Source organism: Sminthopsis crassicaudata, chromosome 2 (assembly GCF_048593235.1).
Source record: "Sminthopsis crassicaudata isolate SCR6 chromosome 2, ASM4859323v1, whole genome shotgun sequence".
In the NCBI taxonomy this organism is placed as follows: Eukaryota; Metazoa; Chordata; class Mammalia; order Dasyuromorphia; family Dasyuridae; genus Sminthopsis; species Sminthopsis crassicaudata.
In genome coordinates this window covers 596,536,358-596,563,656 of record NC_133618.1, presented here as the reverse complement: position 1 = coordinate 596,563,656, position 27,299 = coordinate 596,536,358, and the positions used below count along the sequence as shown (strand labels likewise).

Sequence of the window (27,299 nt, the reverse complement as noted above, 5' to 3'; positions counted from 1 at the left end):
TTGCTTTTTCAACTTTTTTTTTTAAAAAAAGTCTATGCTCGGTTCACTGCTCAGTCTTTTCTATTTTGTTATGAAAGTATTTAGAAATATTTATAAATGTGACCCTTAAATCTCACATCCTCCCCAATTCCTTTTTGTTTCCCTTAATATTATATCTTAATTGATTTATTTTTTGAATCAACAATATTTAGGATTAAAGTATTTAGCCTATTTAAGAAAATTATTTTGTAATCAGTAAAGTATGTTTTAATTTTCCTACTTTTCCTAATTTGTTTGACATTGTAACGCCCTCGCACATACCATATTTTATAAATGTTGTCATCCGTAATTAATGAATATGGATAGTCCTTTCTGTTCCTATTTAATGATTAGGCAAGATCCCCTGTGAGAATTTTATTCACATCTAACCTCTGTCTTATTTTTTGCTAGATTTGGTTTAGTCTGAAAGGTGATCATTGATATCTTCAACTTTTATAGTTCTTCTGTTTCTCCATGTAATTCAATTAATTTTTTTTTTTTGACATAATTAGATCCTGTACTATTTGGTGTCTATATGTTGTATTGTCCTATTTATACTTTTGTAGTTAATGTGTACAGTATATTGTTTTCTTGGCTCTGCTTGCTTCACTCTACATTTGTTCATCTACATTTTTCATGCTTTCTTACAACCCAGTAATATTCCATTATATTTATGTTCTATGATTTGTGTGGCCTTTTTCCAGCATCAGCACTCCCTTGATTCCTTTTTTCTTTAAAAAAAAAAAAAAATTCCCAGTTATGATCTATGCTTCAAAGTTTAAAAAGTTTGTTCTTGGGGCTGTTCTCTTCCTCACTTTCCTCTCTCTTAAATGCCTCTTTTTTTCCTCTCTATTCCTACATATTTCTCTGTTGTATTTTTTTTACACAAACTTCATCTATCTATCTATCTATCTATCTATCTATCTATCTATGCCCTTTGTCTGGTCCAATAAGGCTTCACCTTATCCCCCATGTTTTTGTATACTCTTCTTAGGCCCTCCAATTATTTGTACTAATGGATTTCTTTTCCTAATGTAATTCTTTTTCCTTCCTTTTCTTTCCTCTTAAAATCATTAAAAAGAAAAAAAAAATGAAAATTGCCCCTAGACCTTGTGTGTTGGTCTTTATTAACTACCTCTTTGACCCAGAGTTCTAAAAGTGTACTTGTCTTCTCTCCCATCATGTAAACGATCAACTTTAGTCCCTTCTGTTTTCTCAGAAGTTGCCCCTTTTGGTTTTTCTTTATTCTTGTATTTGTTTTTGAGATTATGCTCTCTCCTGTAAGGTAAATTTTTCATGGTTGTAAGCAAAAAGTTTACAAGTTAAAAACTGGGGATATTAAAAGAGGCAAAGGATGCTTCAGTTCCTGGTTTGAGATTTGGGGCTAAGATCAGATTCCACTTCATACTACTATCTCCCCAACACACTTTTAATTGTAATAATCAGACTTGTTTATTCTTGTCCCCATAACTAATGATGATGCTTCTTACAAGACCCTCTTCAGGCTTCCTGAGCTAGCTTAGATGGTGTAGTGGATAGAGCCTTGGGCTTGGAATCAGAAAGGCCTGAGCTCAAATAGGGTGTTAGACACTGCACCAGTTCTGTGATCCTTGGCAAGTCACTTAACCTCTCTTTAACTCAGTTTACTCCTTTGTAATATGACGAAAATAATGGCATGTACCTTATAAGAGTTTTTTTTTTAAAGAATTAAATGAAATAATAATTTGTAAAGCATATAATAGTACAGTGCTTGTTACATAGTAGGCCCTATTTAATGTAGTAATAATGCCTATAATTTAATTAGTTATATTATCACATTATCAATAATTATTATTACTGTTCTTACTTTTTGTATAGACTGCATTGAATGGAAGAGTAAACTATTGTTAGTCTTTGGGAATCTTAATCATTAGAGAGAGAGAGATGTATGTGTATATATGTATGTGTGTGTGTATATATATGTGTGTGTATGTGTATATATATGTATATACATACATATATATATGTGTGTGTGTATGTATGTATGTATGTATGTATCAAGGAACTGGGCTTGTTTTTAGGTATTTTTTAGAATTAAAGAATGTTAGCGGGGCAGCTAGGTGGTGCAGTGGATAGAGCACCAACCCTGAAGTCAGGAGGAACCAAGTTCAAATCTGGTCTCACATACTTAACACTTCCTAGCTGTGTGACCCTGGGCAAGTCACTTAACCCCAGCCTCCGGGGGTGGGGTGGGGGGAAGAATGTTAGCATGGGAAAGGATTTCAAAGACCATTTCAGCTCATCTTTATATGTTTTATAAATGCAGAAACAAAAGCATGTTTGTTTCTTTAGCTTTAATTTGATTACTTCTTAAGCTCCTTCACTTATTATTGGAAGACATTCTGTTCTTACAGTTTTTTGAAGATTGCTAAATAGTTTTTAGTTAGAAATTGTTAACCTTTGTTTTTTTCTTTTTATTTATTTTTTTCAATTTCAGTATGTAAACTTAATATATTCTGTTTAAGAGTAGGTTTTTTTTTTAAGTTGTAACAAGCCAATTCCATTTTCTTTTTATTCTTTTGTTTTTACATCATTGTTATTTTTTGTTTAATATATTTTTCCTCACCAAGACTATTATGTATTATAATATGGAATTAAGAAGAGAAAACAAAGAAGTTCAGTAGAACTAACAAATAGTTAATTCTTAGTATGTTTGATATTCCACATCCATAATCCTCTGAAGTTGGGAAGTAGAGGGTTCAAGCTTATTTTTATTATAGTGTTTGATTTCTATTTTAATTGTTCTTTCTGTTTAAATTATATTGATATATTTAGTGTTCTTGGTTCTATTCACTTTATTTCAGTTCATAGAAGTTTTTGCATTCATTATTTTTTTCTGACATTGGAATATTCCTTCATGTTTGCATTTCATCACAATTTGTTTAGTTTCAGTTGATGGCATCTATTTTGTTTTTAGTTCTTTGCTACTATAAAAATGATTCTTTGAATATTTTATTGTCCATTAGACTTAAGTTTTGCTTGTTTAATATGTTTAAGAATAGGATTTTTGGGCCATTTTAGTTGCTTATAATTCCCATGTGCTTCTAGAATAGATGGATAAATTCATAGTGCCACTAGTAGTGTATTAATGTTCCTATCTTTCAGTAATTCTTCCCACTTAGATTCTTACTTGTTGTTTTTGCTAATTTTCTGGAATTTAAGTAAAACTTCAGAGTTACTCTTACAAACAAAATTATTACATTTAGGAGGAATAAAAATCTTATATTCTTTGGAGAGTGATTTCTTCATATCTTTTGTTTGTCTACTGGGGAATAACTTTTTGTCTTCCATACATCTTTGTTATCAGGTGCTTATGAAATCCTTATGCAACCCCCCCCCCTAATATTTTCTTTAATTCTGGTTGCATTGAGTTTTGTTATTGTAAAATTTTACTTAAATAAAATTTATCTTATTTGTTTAGTACTTAATACCTTTTGAAGTGCTTTTATATAATCTCACTTGATTCATGTAACTGTCTTGTGAGTAAGAGAAGTACAAAGGATGTGCCTTGACCCATATCATACAACTAATAAGTGAAGGAGACAGGATTGCAATTAGTTAATTCTCAGAAAGAGACTGTGGTATTGTAGTGAAAACCTAGACCTGGGTTTTGAATACCACTTCAGATAGCTGTGTGATTGCCCAGAGTTTTTTTGAACCACATTTCCTCATCTGTAAAAGAAAAATAAAAGCATCTTCTTCATAGCTTTGTTAGGAGAATTAATTGAAATAATTATGAAAAGTACTTAGCACAATCTTAGGGTGTTATATAAATATGAGATGTTATATTTTCTTACTACTATAAAGAATGTAAGGTTTCTTTATGAAGGAGATTAATGAGAAAAAAGATATTTGGGTTCTTTGACCAAATAAAGAAAATAATATATATTCTACTTTATATAGCTGATCTCACTTTGTGTGAATGTTTTGTGGCTGAATGGACTAAAGAGGAAAGGGCCTTTGGTGAGCCTCCAAATCAGGTGGCATCAACTTGGCATTGCTATTCTTTCCGTCTGTTTATTTATAAAATAATGACAAATGCCATTTCTTCAAAGTAACCTAATGAGTTAGAAAGGGAGGTAAGGAAATGATTCTCATTCTTATAGTAATAAGGACATTGAGATTCAGGTGAAATATCTTTGTACCAGAGTGGCATAGCTAGTGTCAGATGTTAAGACTGCCCGAGCTTCTTAGAGAACTTTATGAAAATGTATATGTATTTGGATTATATTTAAAGAAAATGTAAAATGCAAGGTGGCATTGGTGTTATTTCACAGGGTAGGCTTATGACTTGGGATTTCATATCGTATGGAGTCTTCTCAAACTTGTTCACATTTGACTTTCTGTCCTGCGTTGGGCAAGATGAGCTGCTGAAGATAGTATTGCAATTCAGTAATAATTGAACTTTTAAGCATATTTTATTTAAACATTAATAAATGTTTTTGATTAGGAAGAAGTCAAATTTTCAATGAACCTTTTTAAACATGATATATATGTTTAAAGTCTCTTAACTGAACTATATAATTTGTCACAGATTTAGTAGTAGAGAGTTTTCTAACTTTTGTTCTAATGTTTATAATCTTCAAAACTAAAGTTTCACTTCATTCAGCTATCAAGTTTCAGTACTATTTTGCCTTTGTTACTTTACAAATCATGGTAAGAGGTCAGCTTATATCTATAATCTTAATGCTTTTTTCATCTAGGTTTTTACTTACTATCTGGGCCAGAAAAAAGATCACATTTTTTTATTGCTTCCTACAGGCCAGCCCTCCAGAACTCTATATTGAAAGATTTAACTTAGCACTTGGACAATATATGGGAGCATTGCAGAGCATTGTGCCTCTTTTCATATATATGGTAAGTTTAGGCATTTAAAAAAAATAAAGGACCCTGACAAAAAAATATAAATGAGAACCATAATCTGATCAGTGAGAGGAGTACCCTTCCCTTGGAGATATTTGTGGTGTTTTCTCTCTTCCTCCCCCCCCCCCATTTTGAAATTGCTAATATAACAACTTTAGAATTTAGAACAAACCACTTGATAATCAGTTAACAACTCTTGAATATCCTTAAAAATCCTGATTTATTTTATTTTTTTTTTTTTAAGAAGCTTGTAGTCTAGTTAAGGAGATGAGATTTGTAGATTAACAAATGATACCAGACAGCAAACGCTAAGTATCAAGTGAGGGGTATAATATCAATTGCTGTAAAGTAAGGAAAATTTATATATTGTTCCAGTCCCATTGATTGATGGGCCATAGTTACAATCTTTTTCTTGGTTATATTTTGTAGTGTTGGGACCTTGTTCATTGAAGTGGCATTGTCAACATGATTTGGGCAGCAAAATACTTTAATTAACTAACTACTTAGGCAGATAAAAAATGTATATATGCCACATGTACAATATAACTTTTAAAGAGCTTTAGAAGATATGTGACCAATTTACAGCTATTATTGATTTAGTGAATGTTTTTATGAGTTATGGTTGTCAACGTCATGAATTTGTTTTCAGATTAAATAAAATACACAAACAAATGCTTGCAATTTAAGCAAAAAATGGTGGCTCATAGAGCTTTGTTAATAGAATGTTAGACAAATTAGTATTGTCTTTCATTTATGAGAAGTTGAGTCAAATTTTTAAAAAGTTCTCTTTTTTCAGACTAAAAAAATATATTTATTCATTCCTGTTAAGGATATGGCAATAACTGTTTTCTGTGTGAATGATTGGAGAGTAGTTACCTCTTAGTGGAGTGTCAGCTTTGGGGAGAAAAGGTATAGCACCTATATGTTGTTAAGGGTTTGTTGGCACCTCATTTAGGAAAATTAGTTATTTTAGGATATAGTTAATATTTTTGTGTTTTTTCCTTTTTTAAACAGTGATACTAATAGCTTTTTATTTTTCAAAATACATGCAAAGATAGTTTTCGACATTCACTTTTTTTTTTTATTATAGCTTTTTATTTACAAGATATATACATGGGTAATTTTTCAGCATTTCAAAACCTTTTGTTCCAATTTTTTCCCCTCCTCCTCACCCCCTACCCCAGATGGCAGGTAGAACTAATACATGTTAAATATGTTAAAAGTATATGTTAAATACAATGTATGTATACATGGGATATAGTTAATGTTGACAGAGTAATAATACCCTCTTTTTTTATAGGTTTTTTTTTTAAATTATTATAGCTTTTTATTTATAAGATATATGCATGGGTAATTTTATAGCACTGACAATTGCCAAGCTTTTTGTTCCAATTTTTCCTCTCCTTCCCCCCACCCTCCTCTCCCAGATGGCAGGTAGAACAATACATGTTACATAGGTTAAAGTATAAATTAAATACAATATATATATAAACATGTCAAAACAGTTAGTAATATCCTCTTGATAAGGAAATACTTTTATTTCCATAAATTAAAACTCGTGATCTCTTGTGTTTTCACCATAGAGAGGGCATATCAGAAATAGATTATAGGGCTAGAGGGTATTTCTGGGTGAGAGAGTTAGGAGTGAATAGATATTATAATTTAATTTCGAACTCTGTTATATACATAAATGATAATACTAGGAATTAAGAAAATAATGTGATAACTTACAGCTTTAAGATCTGTCTGTGATCCAAGAGCATACAAGTAATGTCTTGCTTTTTAAAAATGTGAATTGAAGTTTTATATTTATTGTTTTTATTTTGATGAAAGAAGGCTTAGTGTCTGTTTGTCTCAGGGTATGTTATATAAATACTTCATTATACTTATTATTTCATTGATAATGTGTAATTCTTCCAATGTTGCAAATTTCAACTCTTCTGGCCTTCTGAAACTGAATGATTCTTGTCCATATCTTCATGTAAAATTTCAATACAGTGGAAGGGGATGTTCATCCACAGTCTTGAGGGCTATCTTTTTGACCACTTAGTATTTTATGAGTGTTCCAATGAAGCTCATGGCCTGACTCTTGGCTGTCCCTTGCAAATCTTGATAATGACTGAAACAATCCTTTTTCTAGTCATATCTCTTTAATATTTTCTATAGTGCTTTTTGCATAGAGAACCTAATATTGTAAACACTTAAGTTATTCTACAGAATATAATTAGGAACACTTTTTTGTTAGGGCATAAACTTCAATAATTTTATAACTTTTCTGTTAAAATCAGAATATTGTATTCCTACTAATGAGTAGTGACATCAAAGTTTATTGCCTTGAAAATTAAAATTTTAATTGTATAATAACCCAGAAGTGAAAACAAATCATATATTGAAGTGTTTTCCTCTGGAAATTCTATAAACAAAATGATTTCATTTCTTATTGTTAACACACATTAATATCACGGATAACTTGTTTAACTTGAAAGGATGAAAATGCTCATACAACTAAATAATTCTTTTCCTGAAATATTTATTGGAACAACAATAAGATTTTTCTTAATATGATTAATTTGGAAATGCTTCATATAATTCCATATGTATAACTTAGATCTGATTGCTTATTGTAATAGGGAAGGTGGAAGAGGAGGAGAGAGGAAAGATAGAATTTAGACCTCAAAACTTTAAATGAAAATGTTCAAAAATTAGGGAAAAATATTTCTGTTAATTTAATTCTAAAAATCAACCCTAAACTTTGCTTCATCAACTTTATATTTCTGGAAATGATTATTCCATAACATATATGGTAACTTGTTCTATCATTCTCAATTTATGGGCATCCTGTCAGATTACTATTCTTTCCTACTTCAGAAAGAATTGTCAGTATTTTTGTACATTTTTTATAATTTGTTTTGCTTAGTATTCAATTGTTCCCTTCATTTACCTTTCTTCTAAATCTCCTATCTTCTCCCTTTTCTCTCCTGTTTTCTTGTTGAATAAAATGTATTTTTGTGCTGTATATATATGAGTAAACATTTGCATGTAAGTTATGTATTCTTTCTCCTTTTGATCAGTTCACATAAGAGTGAAGTTCAGGAGTTAGACGTTTCCCTATTCCCTCCTCATTTGTATAGATAATCTACTTGCACATACTGATTATGTGAGATGATTTTTTATAACCTTCCTTTTTCTCCCCAGTGTAGTCCTCTTCACCTTTTTTGTTATTCCTTTCTTAATATCAAGACAAAACAGAATCACTTTTAGGTCTTGTTTAATTGGACTTTCTATCTGAGATCAGATGATGATAAGGTTCAGGTGATATACATGCCCCCATATTTGAATATAAGCAGTTTATCATTATTCATTCATGTTACCTTTTTAAAACCACTGTAATTTTAAGTGTTCCCAATACTTTTTAAAAAATTTTATTTAGAATTTTTTTTCACAGTATATATGCATGAGTAATTTTTTTTTATAATATTATCCCTTGTATTCATTTTTCCAAATTATCCCCCCTCTCCCTCCACTCCCTCCCCCCCCCCCGATGACAGGCAATCCCATACATTTTACATGTGTTACAATAAAACCTAGATACAATATATGTGTGTAAATACCATTTTCTTGTTGCACATTAAGTATTAGATTCCGAAGGTATAAGTAACCTGGGTAGATAGACAGTAGTGCTAATAATTTACATTCACTTCCCAGTATTCCATCTCTGGGTGTACCACTATAATTTTAAATAGAGAAAGATGTGTATGTGGGTTTGATTTATTTAACATATTTTAGAGAATTATATAATTTAGAGCAGAAAAGGATATTATAGTTGATCTGTTTTAACTCCATTTTATAGGTGAGACAGTGAAAGCCTAGAGAAAGAAACTGCCTCAGCTAAGTTGGTAGCTAGAATTTGAACCTGTGTTTTATAGACATAAAATTCTAAAAGTCGAGTTTTTTCTAAATCTTTCTGCCTTCTATATATTCAGTAGTAAGATACTTTTTACTGGTGTTTGTATAGTTTAAGGTAGCTGAGCCTCTAAGTTATGAATAAACATAGAATGGACATGGACAGTATGTAATATTTTGTCCTTTTATTAATGAAACTTACTAACAGGTGTATATTCTGATATATTCTGATATTCTGATAACATTAGTTAATTAATTAATGATTCAGTATTCTTTTAGAGTCAGTCAGTAAACACTTACTAAGTACTTACTGTGTTACTATGTACTATGCACTGTACTAAGTGTTGGGGATAAAAGAAAGGTAAAAGGCTGTCCCTGATTTTAAGAAGCTCATAGTCTAATGAGGGAGGCAGAATGGAAACACTTTATGTATAAGCAATCTCTATACAGGAAAAATGGGAAATGATCAATAAGAAGAATTGGAAAAGGCTTTCTATAGAAGATAGGATCTTATCTATGATTTAAAGGAAGCTAGGAGGAAGAAATGAGGAGGGAGAGAATTCTAGGCAAAGAAACAGGAAGAATAGTGTTACAGATCCAGAGAGGAGAGACCATCAAGAAGAAGAGGGTGTTTGATAGTGTTAAAGGCTGAAGAAAGATCAAGAATGATGAAAATTTAGAAAAAGCCACCAGATTTGGCCGTTAAGAGATCGTTAGTAAATTGGGAAAAGGTGATTTAAATGAAGTGATGAGATCAGAAGCCAGACTGTAGAGAAGATTATTGGGAGCAGAACTAGTGATGGCACCTCTATTGCAAACAGCCTTCTTGGTCACAAAAAGGAAGAGACAACATAAAGAACAGTAGCTCATTGAGAAGGATGGATCAAATAAGAGTTTTTTGAGAATGGGGGAAAGAAATGTTTGTAGGCAATGGGAAAGCAGCCACTAAAAAGGAAAAGATTGAAGATGAAAGACATTGGTAGTGAGAGGGCAGTCTTTTTTCTCACTATCTTTTAAAAATTTTTTTCTTTCCTTTTTAAAAAAGTTTAAACAAAGAAATACAAAGCACAGTGAAACAAGACAAAAGAGACCATTGTCATGTGCCTAACAGAATATAAGGGAGGATTCAAAATACATAACAAGAAATACCAGTTCCAGAAAGTGTATATATTAGTAAAAGAAATTATATTCATGAGTGCCCATCTTTTCTTTACTTCTTTGTTTGTAAATTATTCATTTATTCTCTTCTACTCACTGTATTTACTTTATTCTTTTTCCCCCTTTCACCCCACCTTCCAACAGGTTATAGTTAAGAAAGGAAATAGTTAAATATACATATGTAGATATATACGTATAACTCCATGCATGCTGGCGCACCTGCCTTGCTATTACTTAAATTCCATGGACCTCTGCTTTGTCTTCTGCCTTGACCCTTTGCTTCCCTGTTTATCTATTCCTCCTTTTACTTCTTCATAGATTTTGGAGGGTGTGTGACCCTTCATAGTATATATGTAGTGTTGCCTATTTAACCCATTCCTGATGTGAATAGCTTTTCAGAACCTTCCTTCTCCCCCCTCTAATGCTTCTGTGTCTTTTTTTCCTCTGCACCTCATTTGTATGACATAATTACTATTTTTATTTTAACTCTTCCCCAATCTTTTTTTTTTAACTGCCCTGTTGTTGATGTCAACAGTGTTAAAAGCAAAAAAACAAAGACAATTTGTCCATGTTGTTTCTTGAAATTGATCTTTCATATTGGCTATATATGTTAAATTTTCTACTAAGTTCAGATTTGGTTGATAGAAAGTTCTGAAAATCTGCAAGTTCAAGGAATGTTCATTTTTTTCTCATTCAATATTATAGATAATTTTGTTGGAGATGATAGGATTAGATTTCTTGATTGCCAATAGATATGATTCCAGGACCTGTGGTTTTTTATTGTAGCTACTGCCAAGTCCTGTACAATTCTAATTGTAATTCCAGCATGTTTTAATTGTTTTTTTTTCTTGTTTCTTGCAAAATTTTCTCTTTGATCTGGAGGTTTCAAAATTTGACAGTAATGTTATGTGTTTTCCACAAAGGATCTTGTTGAGGTGGAAATTGGTGGATTTTTTCTATTTCTATTTTTCCCTTTTGTTTTATCACTTCAGGATAGTTTTCTTGTATTATTTCTTACATTATTTTGTCAAGGTCCTTTTTTTGGTCACATTTTTAGGCAGTTCAATTATTCTTATATTTTCTTAATCTGTTCTCCAGATTTGTTATTTTTCTTAAAAGATATTTCACATTGTGTTCTATTTTCTCATTCTTTATAGTCTATTTTGTTATTTCATGGTTTCTCATAGCTTCACTGGCTTCCCCTTCCTCAATTCTAATTTTCAGAGTTATTTTCAGCTTTGTGATTCTGTATCATCTTTTCTGGTTGATTTCCCCCTTCCCCCCCCCAATAATTTTCTTGTTTTTCTTGGATGGTTTTTATTTCCTTTTTTAGTTTTTTCTCAATGTCTCTCATTTGATTTTTGAATTCTTTTTTGAGTTTTATATAAATTCTCTCTGGACAGGGAGCCATTTCATATTACTATTTGGGGTAGAAGAAGCTCTTTTTACTAAAGTATTCTCTTCTGAAGATGAACCCCTATCTTTCCTGTTCCCATGTATGTTTTTATGGTGAAGTTCTTCTTTGCTGGCTCATTTTTTATTTTAAAATAAGTGTTAGTATAAGAACCTCTAATTGTGGGGTGGGAGGATGGTGCCTCTAATTTCCATTCAGCTCTCCCCTCTGACTTGGAATCACAAACTAAGAGCTCCCCTTCTCCTGCAAGTGCCCTTAGCCAGCAGTGTCCCTGCCTCACTGCTTCTGTACTCCTGGTGTGCTGGTTCCATCTTGTCCAGGAATGGCTGTGCAGCTCAGCTGGGCCTGGAGTTCCCAAATCCTTAGGGGACAATCCCAGAGATGAAAGACTCTGTGGTTCCTGCTGATACCCCAGGGATCCCCACTTGCTATCTGTGTGCTCTTTAGGCAGGTTAATCCTAGCCCGGAGTTTTTCTTCACATCTTCTCAGGTTGTATCAAAAGGACCCCAGTTTTGCCCTAAGTCGTCTTAATTTTTCACCAGGCTGTGTTTACCCTGAGGCACAAATTTGTTCTATTTGTGGGGGAAATTGGGAAAGCCTGCCATTTTCTCAGACTCTTCCCTGAGGGCAATCTTAAGAGAAGATGGAATGGAATGTGATCACTTGTGGAAAAAATTGTAGGATTTTATTTTAGAGTCAAGGAAAAGAATAACTGCCTCATGTAAGATGAGGAAGATAACTATTGGTTAAAGAGGGGAGAAGCAGCAGCAGCACTCAGAAATGGCCTCATTTTTTCAATGAGCTTTGAGGCAAGCTATTCTACTGAGAGGGTGAGAGAGCAAGCCATGGGAGACTTATGGAGAGTGGGAAAAGGTCTGAAAGAGCTGCTGTGATGAAAGAAAGAATGAGTTAGGGAGGTCTAAAAAGGCTACCTGGCCAAAGTTAGGCTCAAATGAGATTAACACAAACTTGTAGTAGACCTGTGTAGCATGGTTTAATAATTTTCTCTGCTTGTTCAACAAATGAGTAGGAGCAAGGGCAGTGGATAGTGAACAATTCAAGTTTAAGGGTGGGTGAAGCAAGTTTAATAGTGCCATAAGATGACAAAGGACTTGAGAAGACAGTGTATTGAGGGATTGGTTCTTCAAGTTGTCAGAATAGAGAAGGGGAAAAATGTAGCTACTGCAGAGATGATGGCCTGGAAAAGAAAGAAATGGAAGGATTGGAAGTAATGGTGAGGACAAAGAACAGGGTTTGGGATTGCAATGCAAGACAGGTAGAATGACAATAGAGAGAATAGGGGAATTTCAAGAATTCAGAACATTGCACTTGTGTTTGATGGCAAAATCAAGAGTATGACCAGCTCTTTGTGTAGCTGTGGCTGAGAATGATGGAGAAATAAGCAGCTTGAGAAGTGTCCAACTTGTGCCACTTGTTTAAAATGTAATTATATTGAACCAAGGACCTCTTAGAATGGTCCCCTCTTAAGAACAGTAAGAAACAAAAATAGAAAGATAGATGTGAATTTAGAGACTGATTATATAGCCTTAGCTTTTTCTCAATTTTTCTGTTTAGTGTCTTTGTAATTTAGATAAGTCACTTGACTTCTCTAGATCTTAGTTTCCTTATCTGTAAAATGAAGATATTGAACTAGTTGTTTTCTGAGATGCTTGAGCATAAATAATGCTTACTATTCAGTGCCCTTTATTGGTACTTAGTAGAAAACAGTATCACACACTAACAGTAGAATTGCCAATATTCTTTAAAGAAGAATGTGTTAATTTTGTACAGGAGGATTCTTGGGAAATGGTGGAATAGGTCAAAAAATTCCAAGCTCTCCAGATTTTCCCCACAAACAAGGCAAAATACTACCTCATGGTGAGTGGAGAGGTGGTAAAAAAAAAAAAAATAGGAGTTGGGGAAGAATAGTGGTCTCCCTTGGAACAAACAGAGAAGACCTGAAGAAAAATTGCTGGATGGAGATTTGGCCTGTGTGAAGTGTAAAGATTTCCAGGTCAGCCCCTCCGAATCAGGAAGCAGTGAGGACTGTGGCTTCCTGGGTTGGAAGGTAGCCTTTGCTCCTGCCATAGGAATTTTCATCTCTCACACAGCTGGGGAGTCATGTTTCTGAGATTAAGGGAAACTCTGCTGATAAGATACTCCAGGCCCAGCAGTGCTGCTGAGAAGCATGTTTGGGAGAGAAGGATGTACCACATAGCCCATGCGTGCAGAAACAGTGAGGTGTGGATGCAGCGGGTGAGGGGAAAATGGTTGAAGGAGAGGATAAGGGAGGGATCCTTGGGGATAAGTAATAGATTAAGTAAGAAAAGGGCAAGGTAGTGGGTAGAAATAAACAGAGGAGTCAGGAGAGATAGGAAATGAGAGATACACAAAGAATTTTCCTTTGAATCTCATCATAGATGATCTAGAAATATTTGCATGGACTGAAGAATTGATGAGGTTTGGCACAGGGTGGAGAGTTGTGGAGAACCCCCTTCTGGGCAGCACAGGGCTGTCATAAAGGAATTTACAAACCCGAAAAGTTAGACTGGCAAAAAAGTTTATTGTTGGAATTGATTAGCCTTTGCTAGGAAGACTGACTTCCTCAGTGGCAAGGTAAAGTTCCTAGCAGAAAAATCCCAAAAGAGAGGTAAAGAGGAATGTTAACACTGAGAAAAGTGAATCTTTTCACAGTGGGCAGAGGGTTCTTGGCAGCTATGACAAGGAGAGATCCCTTGGCCTGGAATGAGGCCTGCTTTTGGCCCTCTGCCAGGTCCTGTTAGGGAAATGGAAGCTGACACTGAGAAGAGAATGACTTCTCAGGGGGCAGATGGTCCTCACAGGCAGCTATGCCAAGGAGAGAGACAGGTTCTTTAGCATGTCATGTTCCTGCTATGGGCCTCTGCAAAGAAATGAGTCCCAATGAGATTACTGCCCCCAGGCCTAGATTTCCTGTAGAATGGGACGATTTACTAGGAGTAGTCCTGAGCCAATCTTCAGCTCAATAGGGAGCTATAAAAATATAGATCTCCAGCTAAATGAGATTACTTAAATTTGAGCTAAATAGGCAGAGTGGTCCTGGACTCAACTAGTCCCATCAAGATAACAGAATAAAACCACTAGCAGGCCTCTCCCAGGAGAGTTCAAGGAGTTTCCCTCCTTCAAAGAGTTCTCAAGCATTTACTCCTAAGTCAGGACAGTTTCAGGGTTTCCCCACATCAGAATCAAAGATTTCTTGCTTATTCTCCCAATGCTGTACTTTGGTCAGTGCATAGAGAATGAAGGTGGTGTTCTTATATGGATCAATCAAGGGCTTTTTGCTTTTGTGTCATCCTTGAAAAAGATGAGCATGGTTTTTCTTAGAAGTTTCATCACATCTTGATAAAGTTTGTTGATTCAAGTTGGGCCCAAAGATTTTAGAATAATACATTATTTTGTAATGAGTAGCTTGAAGGATGTGGGAAGGGAGATAGAGAACTGAATGGGGAAGAGAGAAAAGACCTCACTCGGGATAAGTTTTTTTTCCCCTAAATGTTGTTGAAACAGTTAAGTTAAATAAGTTGACACAAGCTCAGTTCATCTATTACACTAACCTATTGTATCACTGGCCCCCTTTTCTTCTTCTGTAATGCAGTTTTTTAACTTGAGAATGATTGGAAGATTGTAAGTTTCAACTTCTGCTGTTTTCTCCTCTACTAAGAAGTCTTCATTTCTACTTGTTTTAGTCCTATGGAATTGCCTATGAACCAGAAACAACATAATTTCTCTTAAAATCTTATAGGTGTTAGCATTATTTCATGATGTTGGACAAAGTTATACATCTAAAACTTAAAGATGACTTTGGTAGAAATTATTTTTGGAGATATAGCACTCCTTCCTAGTTACTTAAAAGTAAAAATTGTTTTAGTGAATTACTTAATTGTAATGATTATTTGCTTCTAAATGTTGTTTATCTTATTTTGCAGAATAAATTTTACATAGAAACCAAGCTTAACAGAGACTTAAAAGATGATCTTATAAAGCTGTTTACAGAACATGTTGCAGAAAAGCACATTTACAGTCTAATGCGTAAGTAAACCTATCTAACTTATGAAAATTGGGGAGATTTTAAAATTGTTCCACAAAAATTTTCTGATTAAACCTAAATCTTTTGGAAGAATCGTGCTTTCATGATTATATCATTTGTTTTATTTCTGAAAACTGGCAATACTTGGCATCAAAGGCACAAAAGAATAGTCTAATATTATTTTGTTTTAAATTTTAAAATTATATTGTAGATAAAACTAAATTATCTAAATTAGCATGCAACATATTTTACATTTTAAAATATTTGAGGATATTTAAATTTTTTTAACCTGGTTTAATATCCAGATTACTTGACTTTACTGTTCAGTTCATAAATACTGTTCTGTTATGTTTTTCATTTTGTATACCATTTTATTCCATAAAGCTCCATTGCTCATTAAAATTTTTCTTTAATATTAGATGGTGATATTGTGAATTAGAGATGAAAGGGAATAATTTTTAGAAAGTATAGCTGACTTTCATATATTGCTTTAAATCTTTTGTCTCATTTACCATAGCTATGTGAGATAGTACAGATATTACCTCCATTTTTGCAGATGAAGAAACTGAGGCACAGAGATTAAGTGACTTGCTAACAATCAGCTAGTTATACTATCTTTTAAAAAAAGTTGGACTATACCAATCAGACTCCCAAGAAACTATTTTAATGACCTAGAAAAAATAACAACAAAATTCATATGGAAGAATAAAAGGTCAAGAATTGCAAGGGAACTAATGAAAAAAAACTCAGAGGAAGGTGGTCTAAGTGTACCTGATCTAAAGCTATATTATATAGCAGCAGTCACCAAAACCATTTGGTATTGGCTACAAAATAGACCGGTAGATCAGTGGAACAGATTAGATACAAAGGACAAAAAAGGGTACATCTATAGCAATCTAATCTTTGACAAACCCAAAGATTCCAACATTAGGGATAAAAATTCATTATTCGGAAAAAACTGTTGGGAAAACTGGAAATTAGTATGGCAGAAATTAGATATGGATCCACACTTAACACCATATACCAAGATAAGATCAAAATGGGTCCATGATTTAGGCATAAAGAGGGAGATAATAAATAGATTGGAGGAACAGAGGATAATCTACCTCTCAGACTTGTGGAGGAGGAAGGAATTTATGACCAGAGGAGAACTAGAGATCATTATTGATCACAAAATAGAAGATTTTGATTACATCAAACTAAAAAGTTTCTGTACAAATAATACTAATGCAAACAAGATTAGAAGGGAAATAACAAATTGGGAAAATATTTTTAAAAACAAAGGTTCTGACAAAGGTCTCATTTCCAAAATATATAGAGAACTGACCCAAATTTATAAGAAACCGAACCATTCTCCAATTGATAAATGGTCAAAGGATATGAACAGACAATTCTCAGAGGAAGAAATTGAAACTATATCCACTCACATGAAAGAGTGTTCCAAATCACTACTGATCAGAGAAATGCAAATTAAGACCACTCTGAGATACCACTACACACCTGTCAGATTGGCTAAGATGACAGGAACAAATAATGACAAATGTTGGAGGGGATGTGGGGAAACTGGGACACTAATACATTGCTGGTGGAGTTGTGAAAGAATCCAGCCATTCTGGAGAGCAATCTGGAATTATGCCCAAAAAGTTATCAAACTGTGCATACCCTTTGACCCAGCAGCGCTACTACTGGGATTATATCCCAAAGAAATACTAAAGAGCGGAAAGAGACATATATGTGCCAAAATGTTTGTGGCAGCTCTTTTTGTTGTAGCTAGAAACTGGAGGATGAATGGATGTCCATCAGTTGGAGAATGGTTGGGTAAATTGTGGTATATGAAGGTTATGGAATATTATTGCTCGGTAAGAAATGACCAGCAGGAGGAATATAGAGAGGCCTGGAGAGACTTAAATCAACTGATGCTGAGTGAAATGAGCAGAACCAGAAGATCACTGTACACTTCAACAACAATGCTGTATGAGGATGTATTCTGATGGAAGTGGAAATCTTCAACATAAAGAAGATCCAACTCACTTCCAGTTGATCAATGATGGACAGAGGTAGCTGCACCCAGAGAAGAAACACTGGGAGGGGAATGAAAATTGTTAGCACTAATATCTGTCTGCCCAGGTTGCATGTACCTTCGGATTCTAATGTTTATTGTGCAACAAGAAAGTGATATTCGCACACATGTATTGTACCTAGACTATATTGTAACACATGTAAAATGTATGGTATTGCCTGTCGTCGGGGGGAGGGAATAGAGGGAGGGGGGGTAAATTGGAAAAATGAATACAAGGGATAATATTATAAAATATATATATATATATATATATATATAATTAAAAAAAAAAAAAGTTGGAAAGAATTTTTACAATTAGTAAATAACTCCCTCAGTTTCTTTTTACATATCCAAATGGTTGAATTTGTGGATCTCTTTATAGGGCATACATTTATTTATTTATGACTAAGCAGTCAGGCTAAGAGACTCAGCTAGTGACAAGTTCATATTTGAACTCAGATCCTTGACTTAAAGGCCCTCGATTGCTTTACTGCACCACCTACCTGTTTTTATTACAGAGGGGTTTTTTGGTTTCCTTCTTAGGCATAAAAGTTTTATAGAAATGGTCTGGTCTCTAAGAGTTATCATTTCTTTAGTCTGCAGAATTATGTTACATTTTTTACTTTCTTTAAAGCACCCAGCAAGGAAAAGGTGACCAGATCTAAAAACTCTACGACTTAATAAACAAATAAACAAACAAATAAATAATCTAAACAATAGTGATGCAGTTACATTTATTAATTTTTCTTTAAAAAAAAAAAACAACTACTCTTGTTTTATGGATTTAAATCCATTATTCTTTTTATCTTTGAGCTTAACTATAAGCCTTTCTTTAGGAGTAGGAATTTAAAACATTCCCCAGTCCCTCCATATTTATCCAGCCAGTAGATATCTTTTTTTTTCTCCTGTGGAAAATGGATTATCAGATCAACTGACTGGCAACTTCTCTTGTAGCTTGAGGTTTCTGTAGAAGACCTGGTCATCAAAGATATATTGCTGGGTGCAGAAAATTCTCAGAACGAAATGTCAAAATTGAATCTCTGAGTTTTAGAAAGTAATTATTTCATTTATTTCATGAATAATTCTGAACACTGATCTTTGATTGCATGTATAAAAATATTATGTTAGATACCTGTAGTATTCTTTGAATATCTGGCTGAGTAGAATAATCATACCTTTTTTTAGCCAGTTTAAAACATTTGTCTTCTCTATCAAAAGAAAATAGTTATTTTGGTTTCAACTAGTTATATGCTTTTGGAACTAAGATTATCATAAGGCAAAAGAAGCCACATTGTGATAATCTTTGGGGAATGGACAAACTAAGATAAACATACAAAGATTTTGATCAGCTAATTTCAGAAAGTGTCTGGGGAGATGAGTGTTTTGATTTACAAAGAGATTGATGTCATTTTGCACATTAAAATTAGCAGAAGAGTTTACTTAAAGAGAAATATGAGATAGGGAAAAAAAGAGAGAAGAAGGAGAAAAATAATGTCAAGCAAAAGTTTACAATTCATCTTTGGTGGTTATCAGTACTAATAACTGCTTCTTTTATATTAATTTTAAATGTATTATGTAAGCATTGAGACTTCAAAGCACTTTCACATTTATGCCATTTTATTATGTTGCCATGAGCTCATAATTATAAAGTGCTTCCTCCTCACTCCCATTTTTCTTTCACACTGGAAAGTAGGGAGTGTATTCCCATTTTGGAGATGTGAGAACTGAAACTAACAGTTTGTATACAGAGTTAAATGTTGGAGCCAGCTTTTGGATCTAGATTCTTTGACTCTACTACTCTTTACTATACAATACTATCATCTTTTCTTACTGAATAAATTCTTAGGTGTACTTGTTTTTCTTAATTTTAAAAGAGGCTTTAGTTAAATTTATCTGTGTTTTTAAACTTGTGCTTATCCCAAAGCATAGTGTATTTTAAGATGTGTAATTTTCGTATCTAGATATTTATCTAACTTGGCAGCACAGTCCAGGCATTTACCTTTGCTTTACTGAAACATTTGGTTGAATAGTAACAATTTAGTGACAGCAGTGTTTATTGAATGCCCATGATAATTGCTCTACTACTAGGATAGAGCTAACATCTTGAAGTTTTGGGGAGCCTTTAGAGATATGACTTAACATTTGGCATTCAATAATAAAATTCACTTTCTTGAATATTTGTTATTAATTAAATTTGGATATAACCGTAAAAATTGTTATAGCATTAAACAATCAAGATTTTTTCCAGATGAAATTATAATTAAATGACTAAGGATGTGATATACTTCATTAGGTTAACTTTAAGTGTAACTCACTTTGAGCATTTTTTAAATTACAAAAGGCTTATCTTGTCAAAAGATATTTCTCATATCTCATGAAAAAATGCTTCTTTTTTTAAGAGTGATCTCATTGCGCTTGTTGGTTATGAAAAAATTTGCCTTGTTAAGACAAGACACAACTTTATTACATCTTTTACAAGATATCTCCTGTTTATGCAGCAAGAAAATTTAGGTTTCTTAGAAAACTTAATAGAAATAATTCTGTTTTGTTTTTGTTTTTTGATTTTTATCTCTCTCTTTCTCTCTATTTATTTATTTTTGAGGCAATTGGGACTAAGTGACTTGCCCAGGATCACACAGCTAGGAAGTGTTAAGTGTCTGAGACCAGATTTGAACTCGGGTCCTCCTGACTTCAGAGCTGGTGCTCTATCCACTGTGTCACCTAGCTGCTCCATATGCAGTGACCTTTTGATAGTAAAAATCAAGGGAGGCATGAATCAGGGAGATTTATTCTCTACCAAAGGTATTTATCATTGTGGTAGAAGAAATCCAGCATTCATTATCTAGGTCAAGGAGGGTTTTTATCTCTGGATGTTGAAGTCCTCCAGATATTTGTGTCTTTGGATAGCATTGTGCTAATTGCACGAAGTCATGTGACCTTCTGTAACCATTCAAAGAAGTATGGCCTAGTCATCCACCTAGGGAAGATCAAGTAGATGAAGAACACCTATTGCTTACATATTAACTTGTATTTGGATATATGTCTTAAAGAGTTTGTTCAGCAAACCAGAGGAGAGCAGGCTGGATTACTTTAGAGAAATTGCCAAGCTCTTTTACTGTTCGCAAACTTCTCATGAGAGCAAAAGCCCATACTTTCAGTATTCACATTTTACTTGTGTTGCTATGGAAAACTAAAAATGAATATCACAGAGTGGGCAGTAGAGAGGCCCATGGTGCCTGCAGCACATATCTAAGAAGAAACTGATAATTAGGAATTAAAAATATTTTCAAGGCTGGTCACATAGTAAGAGAGAAGAGGGTTTCAGATAGGCCGTTGGCGTGTTCCACTGATGCTTTAAGGGCAAAGAGAACAAGGCCTCCAGCAAATCAGATGAACTCTGTTGGACAAGCCTTTGTTGAAGCCATGGACCTGAGTAACATGAAATAGGCAGATAAGATAGATTGCAGTCTATTTTGGAATGAATTCCTTAATCAATGAGATCACAGAGACATTTGAGTGTGTATATGTGTGTGTGTATATGTATGTATATATATATATATATATATATACATATATATATATATATATATATATATATATATATATATATATATATATATATATATATATATAATGTGTAAATAAATCAAGAATTGTTTTTTGTAATTTTATGCCAGAGTATACAGCTAGTTTTTCAAAACTTATTTGTTTTACTACACAGTAAAACTCTGCTATTGACTTATTTGGAAGACTAGCTATAAATAATAGTGTCCATATTGTTTCATACTTTCGTAATTGCCAAAAAATTACTAAGAGCTTACTTAATCTTAATGGAAAATTAGTAGTTATAATTTTTATGTTAGTGGTTGGTTATCTAGAGTAATTACTCTAATAATTTTTATAATGAATACATTAATGTTAATGAATTTCAGTAAATCCTTATTAATAAAAAGGAAACTTTGAGACCATTCCTTTCTTTTTCATTTGGGATTTTTAAAGCAGCTTAATTATCTCATTCAAAGCATAAACTCAACTATTTCAATCTGGAAATTTTATTTTTCTGACCTTTCCTTGTCATGATTTATTGACTTCACTTGATAGGAAACTTATATTATGAAAAGATAGGGGATAATGACCTTTTGAGATTATTTATGGTCTAAAATTAAAATCTAGAAAATATTCTATTGCCGTAATGCAAACCCTTTGATTTAGCAACTTATAGTAACATGAGAGATAATATTAAAATGTGACATATGCTAGAACATGTAGACATTGGGTCATTTTCATTAGACATTTCCACAGACCCTCATGTATGTCAGAATTTAATGTCTCTTTAGTTACATGTAAATCTTTTGTAGAAGTTTTAAACAAGCTTTTCTTAGAGGAGCAGGTGAAACAGGATAAATACTTTTAAACAGCAGCTTTGGGGATCAGTATGTGTTTTAGCTTTTGTAACCAATTTTTTTCTTTTTATTTTCAGCTTTGCTTTTAGAAGCCCAGTCAACACCATTTCAAATAACACCTTCAACTATGGCAAATATTGTGAAAGGCTTGTATACACTTAGACCAGGTAAACATTACCTTTTTCCTCTGAAAAGAATTGAAAAGATTGAGTCACCCTCAACCAAGAGTGTAATGGTTTAATTTTTTAAAAAATTAAAGATGTATTTTAAATCTTCTCTTCTGTGAAGCTTGATAGGATGTCATTTAATTGTGTTTATTTAATTTGCTGCTTTATAGGTTGTTCAAGTGGTAGATATTAGCCAGCACTTAAATGGCACTTTTAAAATTTGCCTATGTTACCTCATATGATTCTTATAATAGTCTTGGGAGATATTTTGTCCTCATTTTATAGATGAGGAAACTGAGGCTAGAAAAGTTAAGTATCATGTAACTGCCAGAGTTTTGAAGTAATTACTTGGAAAAGATTAAATTTTCATTGCCCTTGTGGGAATGAGGTTGAGTAGCTCTATTCCTTTGATTTCACTGGGTTATGGAATGCTGAGGGAGGGAACTCCCTCGATCAATGTCATCATATAATTACTCTGCCTCCTATAATATTAGATAATTTTCTGGAACTAAATTCACTTAGCTAGCAAAGCTGTAGTACTGGAGCCCAGGTCTTGTTGACATCAAACTAGTTGTCTCTCTGGTATTGATCATTGTGACATGAGAATGATGGTCTAGGCAAAATTATGCTTTAAAGTAGGATTTAGGAAAAGGAAAAGTTAAATGGTAGCAAAAAAGTCCTTTGAAGAAACTCGATTTCATATTTTAACTTTTGTGGATTGATACACTTCTTTTAAAGAGTCTCTACATCTTCTTTGCTTGCATATAGAATTTTTATCTTACCAGGCAGAAATATAAACTGCTGGTCTGAAAGTGTCAAAATAATGCTGATTTTGAACAAATGTTTCTAAATGCATTGATGTACCTAAGGCCCATGGATGCATATGGATATTTTTGCATGTTCTTCTAGTATATTTGTCCTGAAATAAGAGCAGCATAAATGTGACAGGAATCCCAAAAGACTTTATTGAATTTAACAGGCATTTCAAAGTAATTTACCAGGCCCAAACCATTGCACTAGTCACAATAGAAAATGCAGAAATGAATAAAACATAGCTCCTGATGTCATAGGACTTAGTGGCAAAATGGCCTTTAAGTAGAGAGCTGTTACTGTTGAGGCAGATCTGGGGGTTGACATTTATTAACTGTCAAACTCGATAACTCAGCATCCCTCTGAGGTTCAGTTTCATCTCTGTAAGATAAGAGTACTCATATCACAGGGCTGTTGTAAGGATGCGAAGTGTATAGCATTGTTGTTCATCCTCTTTTACATAAAGAAACTAAGACTCAGATAGTTTGGACTTGTCTGATGTCACACAGAGTCCTCAGTTACCAAAGGAATTTGAAAAGCAAATCCAATTCACTCTTTACCACAAGATAATCTCTATCATCTCTCCAACAAAATACAAATTTCATACTCTGGATTCAAGCCCTATTAGGATGTCTCCAGTATATCTTAATGTATTGTGATTTCATATAATTCCCTTTCATGCATGCTTCATTCCAGCCAAACTGGACTCCTTACTCTTCCTGAACTTGACATTATTTCCTGCCTCTTCATTTGTATCATCTGTCACCATGACTAAAATGTTCTTTTTCCTGAGATGAGCCTCTCAGAATTCTTAGCTGCTTCTTTCAAAACTCATTGCAGGTACAACCTTCCCCAAGTCATCTAAGGGGTTAATTTTTTGTCCAGATTGCTTTTTAGTAGTATATTTTTCTATGTATGTATGCTGTGCACCTGATAGATTACAAACTCCTTGAAGTCAGGGACTTCAGTTTTTGTCTTTGTGTCCCTAGTACTGACCCTGGAGTCAAATTCAGTCTTAGACACTTATTAGCTTTGTGATCCTGACCAAGTCACTTAACCTCTGTTTGTCTCAGTTTTTTCATCTGTAAAATAGGGATAATAATAGGACTCAGGGTTATTGTGAGGATCAGATGAGATGATTGCAAGTGTTTGGCATATATAACAAGTGCTACATAAATGTTAGTCCTCATCATCATGATTATTGTTTTCTTATTCATGGGCACTTACTTAGTTTTTACTGGATTTGCATATTAGATATATTGATGTGAATATGTCCTCCAAAGACAGTCCCTTTTGGAGAATTTTTTTAAGAGGCCAAGAATATTCATAGAAGAGACTTCAGGAACTTCTTAGTAAATAGAGTGTAAGAGTGTAGATTCTTCTAATTAATATTTCCTTGTAGTAGGACAGATTCTTGAGAAGTTGTGGGTTTCTCCTCATTGGGAAGTTTTCAGTCAAAGGCTAAATGACTACTTATTGGGTATGTTTTTTAGGAGATTGTTTTTTGTTATGATTTGGACTAGATGTTCATGGCTATCTTGTCCAGCTTCAATTTTGTGAACTCTTTTGAGAGAAGAGGAGCCAAGGATGTCTTTGTAAAAGAAGCAGTGTTTGAATAAGATCTTGAAAGATGGTAGTATTTCACTAGTAAAAAATGGAGGGGTGGAGTGGGATTAAGGTCATTCTTAAGCTTGTGAGATGGCAGGAGCAAAGTACAGAAGATAGCTGGAGTCAGTGAGTAATTAAAATAAATTATAAAATTAGTAATGGGAGATTAGAATAGAATGAGATTTTTCAAAGGTGATAATCTGGCAGATTATGGACAGTCTTCAATATCAGACTGAGAAGTTTTGAATCTTTGTTCCATCTGAATGGAAGTTACCCGAAGCAAATTCCTATTTTAATTTAAAAAAATAAAAAAAAACTTAAACAATACTCTCTAGAAATAATTTTTAAAATTTGGAGCACTATTTTAAAACCTATAAACTTTGATAATATTTCTTTGGATGAATCTAAAACATTTAATAACTGTGGTGTAATCATCCCATTTAGTCTTAATTATTATATTTCTGTTGAGGATTCCAAGGAGTTTCTGTGCTAGACAACCTAAACATGAAGCATATCAAGATTGATGTAGAATATAAAGGCTGCCTGCTTCCCTTCCTAATTTTCTACAAATTCTTAAATTCCTAATGCCCACAGACAGTTATATTCCAGTGTATATAACAGTTGTATACCATTATCTCCCTAGTTGTTTACAAAACTTAATGTTATACTATTATAAATTTTTATGAAGTTTTTACTAGATTATATATCTGATAATTTTTGACCAAAATCCCTTGAGTAATTTGTTACACATCTTATTGAACTGAACTTAAAAAAAAAAAAAATTAAACAGTAGTGCTAGAAAGGGTCATGTGATGATTACTGAGAGTTAGCCTATGAATAATATTTTCATGTTGGAAGGCAACTAGATATTTTATGGTATTTCAGACTTCTATATGCTGAATAGATGGCTACATTGGATGTGGTTTTTAACACAACTAATGAAAAGAATCTTAGATTAAAGTTAATCTCTTAGGGTAAAAATAAATGTTGGTACATATTTCTTTACAATCTATTTTATCTATGCTGGAGTTCATGTAATAGGATTCAGTGTTCTTGTGAGAACTTGATGTTCAAGAACTGACCTGTTAAACAATTTTTCCCCCCATTGAGACATCCTTTGCTATTTTAGATATTTTCTGAGAAATTTATTTTTGGCACATTTATATTACTAGCAATAGCCATTACAGAAGATGTCCTGAAAATGTTTAAAAAGTTGAAAAGTTAAGTTAAAATTTTAAGCTTTGATTGCTTAAAATTGAGCTAAGACTTTCAAGACTGTATTTCTACATTGAAGAGTTTGTAATGTACTGTATTCATCTTACAAAGATTCAGTTCCTAATATAAGACATAGTTTATGGTTTTAGAAACCTCAAATCCTACCTATTTGCTTTAATCTTTGTTGGGGAGGGAGGAAAGGATCTAAACTTAGGATTTAATTCGTAAAAGAAACTTCTGGTGAGCCAGATTTGTCTCCCTATGCTGATCAGTAACTCTTTGGTGAGTTAAGAGTCATATAGTCAGTCATAGAGAAGACTTAAATCCATGGCTCTTTGATTCCACTAAGGCACACTGCTTGTTTCTTTTATCTTAAACTCCCCAAAACACCTAAAAGTTCTTTCTTTTTCAGTAGAAAGAGAGCTAAGTTTTAACTAACAATGGCTTAAAATCTCATGACTATTTTCCGAAGTAAGGAAGATCTTTTACATTCTATGAAAAAGTTATATGAAAAAATACAGAACAGGGTGATTGTGTTTGTCTCTGTGTGTATGTATATATTACATGTAAAATAATTTTCATAACAATTGGGGTGGGAAGAAAGGGGTTGTGAATTCTTCTGATAGATAAGTGAACAAAAATTCAGTTGTCTAGATTCACATTTCTTCCAACATCTCCTAGGGCATGTGATTGTATATAGGCAGCGAGGCAGCACAGTGGATAGAGCACAGGAAGACATGAGTTCAGGTTTAGCCTAAGATGTTTATTAGCTGTATGCTCCTGGGCAAATCACTTAATGATGTTTGCCTTACATTCCTTATCTATAAAATGAGGAGGAAATGGCAAACCATTCCAGAATTGCTGACAAGAAAACTTCAAATAAAGTCAAGAAAAGTTGCACACAACTAAACAACAATTGTACATGTACCATTTCTCCCCCCCCCCCCCTTTTTCTGTGAGCAGGTAATAAATTAGTACTACCATTGGTAATACAAAGGGAGCAATAGCCTTCTTTCCTGTGTTTCCACTCACAATCCCTATGACTGCTTATATGAAAATTCCTCAAAAGATGTCCTTGTCCCTCTCACTAAAACTCTCATTTTGTCCTTCTTTGCACATGCTATTTTGTTCCATACTTAATTGTGTGTTTAAATTTGCCTGCTTCTGGAGAGTAATGACAATACTTCATCTTTGATAGCCTACTAAGTGGCATATACATAGTAGATAAGCAAGTTTTTTTAATTTAGTAGTAGAGGAGGGAAATCTTTTAATCATAATTTTATTTTATCTTAAAGCTTACATTGATATACTTTTATCTTAAAGCTTACATTGATATAATTTTGCCTTTCAAACAAAATAAACTCTCAAACTCTCCATTTCATTTTTTTTTTCTTCCTTTCAGAGTGGGTTCAGATGGCACCAGCTTTATTTTCTAAATTCATCCCAAACATACTTCCACCTGCAGTGGAATCAGAGCTTCAGCAATATGCAGCTCAAGATCAGAAACTCCAGAGAGACCTTTTACAAAACGGATTTGCAAGGTACATTTGATGATGCTTCAGTACGAACTCTTAT

General features: G+C 33.3%; 1 protein-coding gene across 3 annotated transcripts in view; it reads left to right on the top strand.

The window, feature by feature from the left end:
* Positions 1-27,299, top strand: part of LOC141558473 (CDK2-associated and cullin domain-containing protein 1-like) — an 86,699-nt gene that overhangs the window by 44,679 nt on the left and 14,721 nt on the right. For 2 of the 3 annotated variants that reach the window (XM_074295729.1, XM_074295730.1), the window contains exons 4-7: positions 4,819-4,914; positions 15,362-15,464; positions 22,002-22,091; positions 27,127-27,265. In XM_074295729.1, coding sequence (XP_074151830.1) covers positions 4,819-4,914; positions 15,362-15,464; positions 22,002-22,091; positions 27,127-27,265 — 428 coding nt within the window. The remainder of the gene's footprint in view (positions 1-4,818; positions 4,915-15,361; positions 15,465-22,001; positions 22,092-27,126; positions 27,266-27,299) is intronic. The other variant, XM_074295731.1, reaches the window with a different exon arrangement.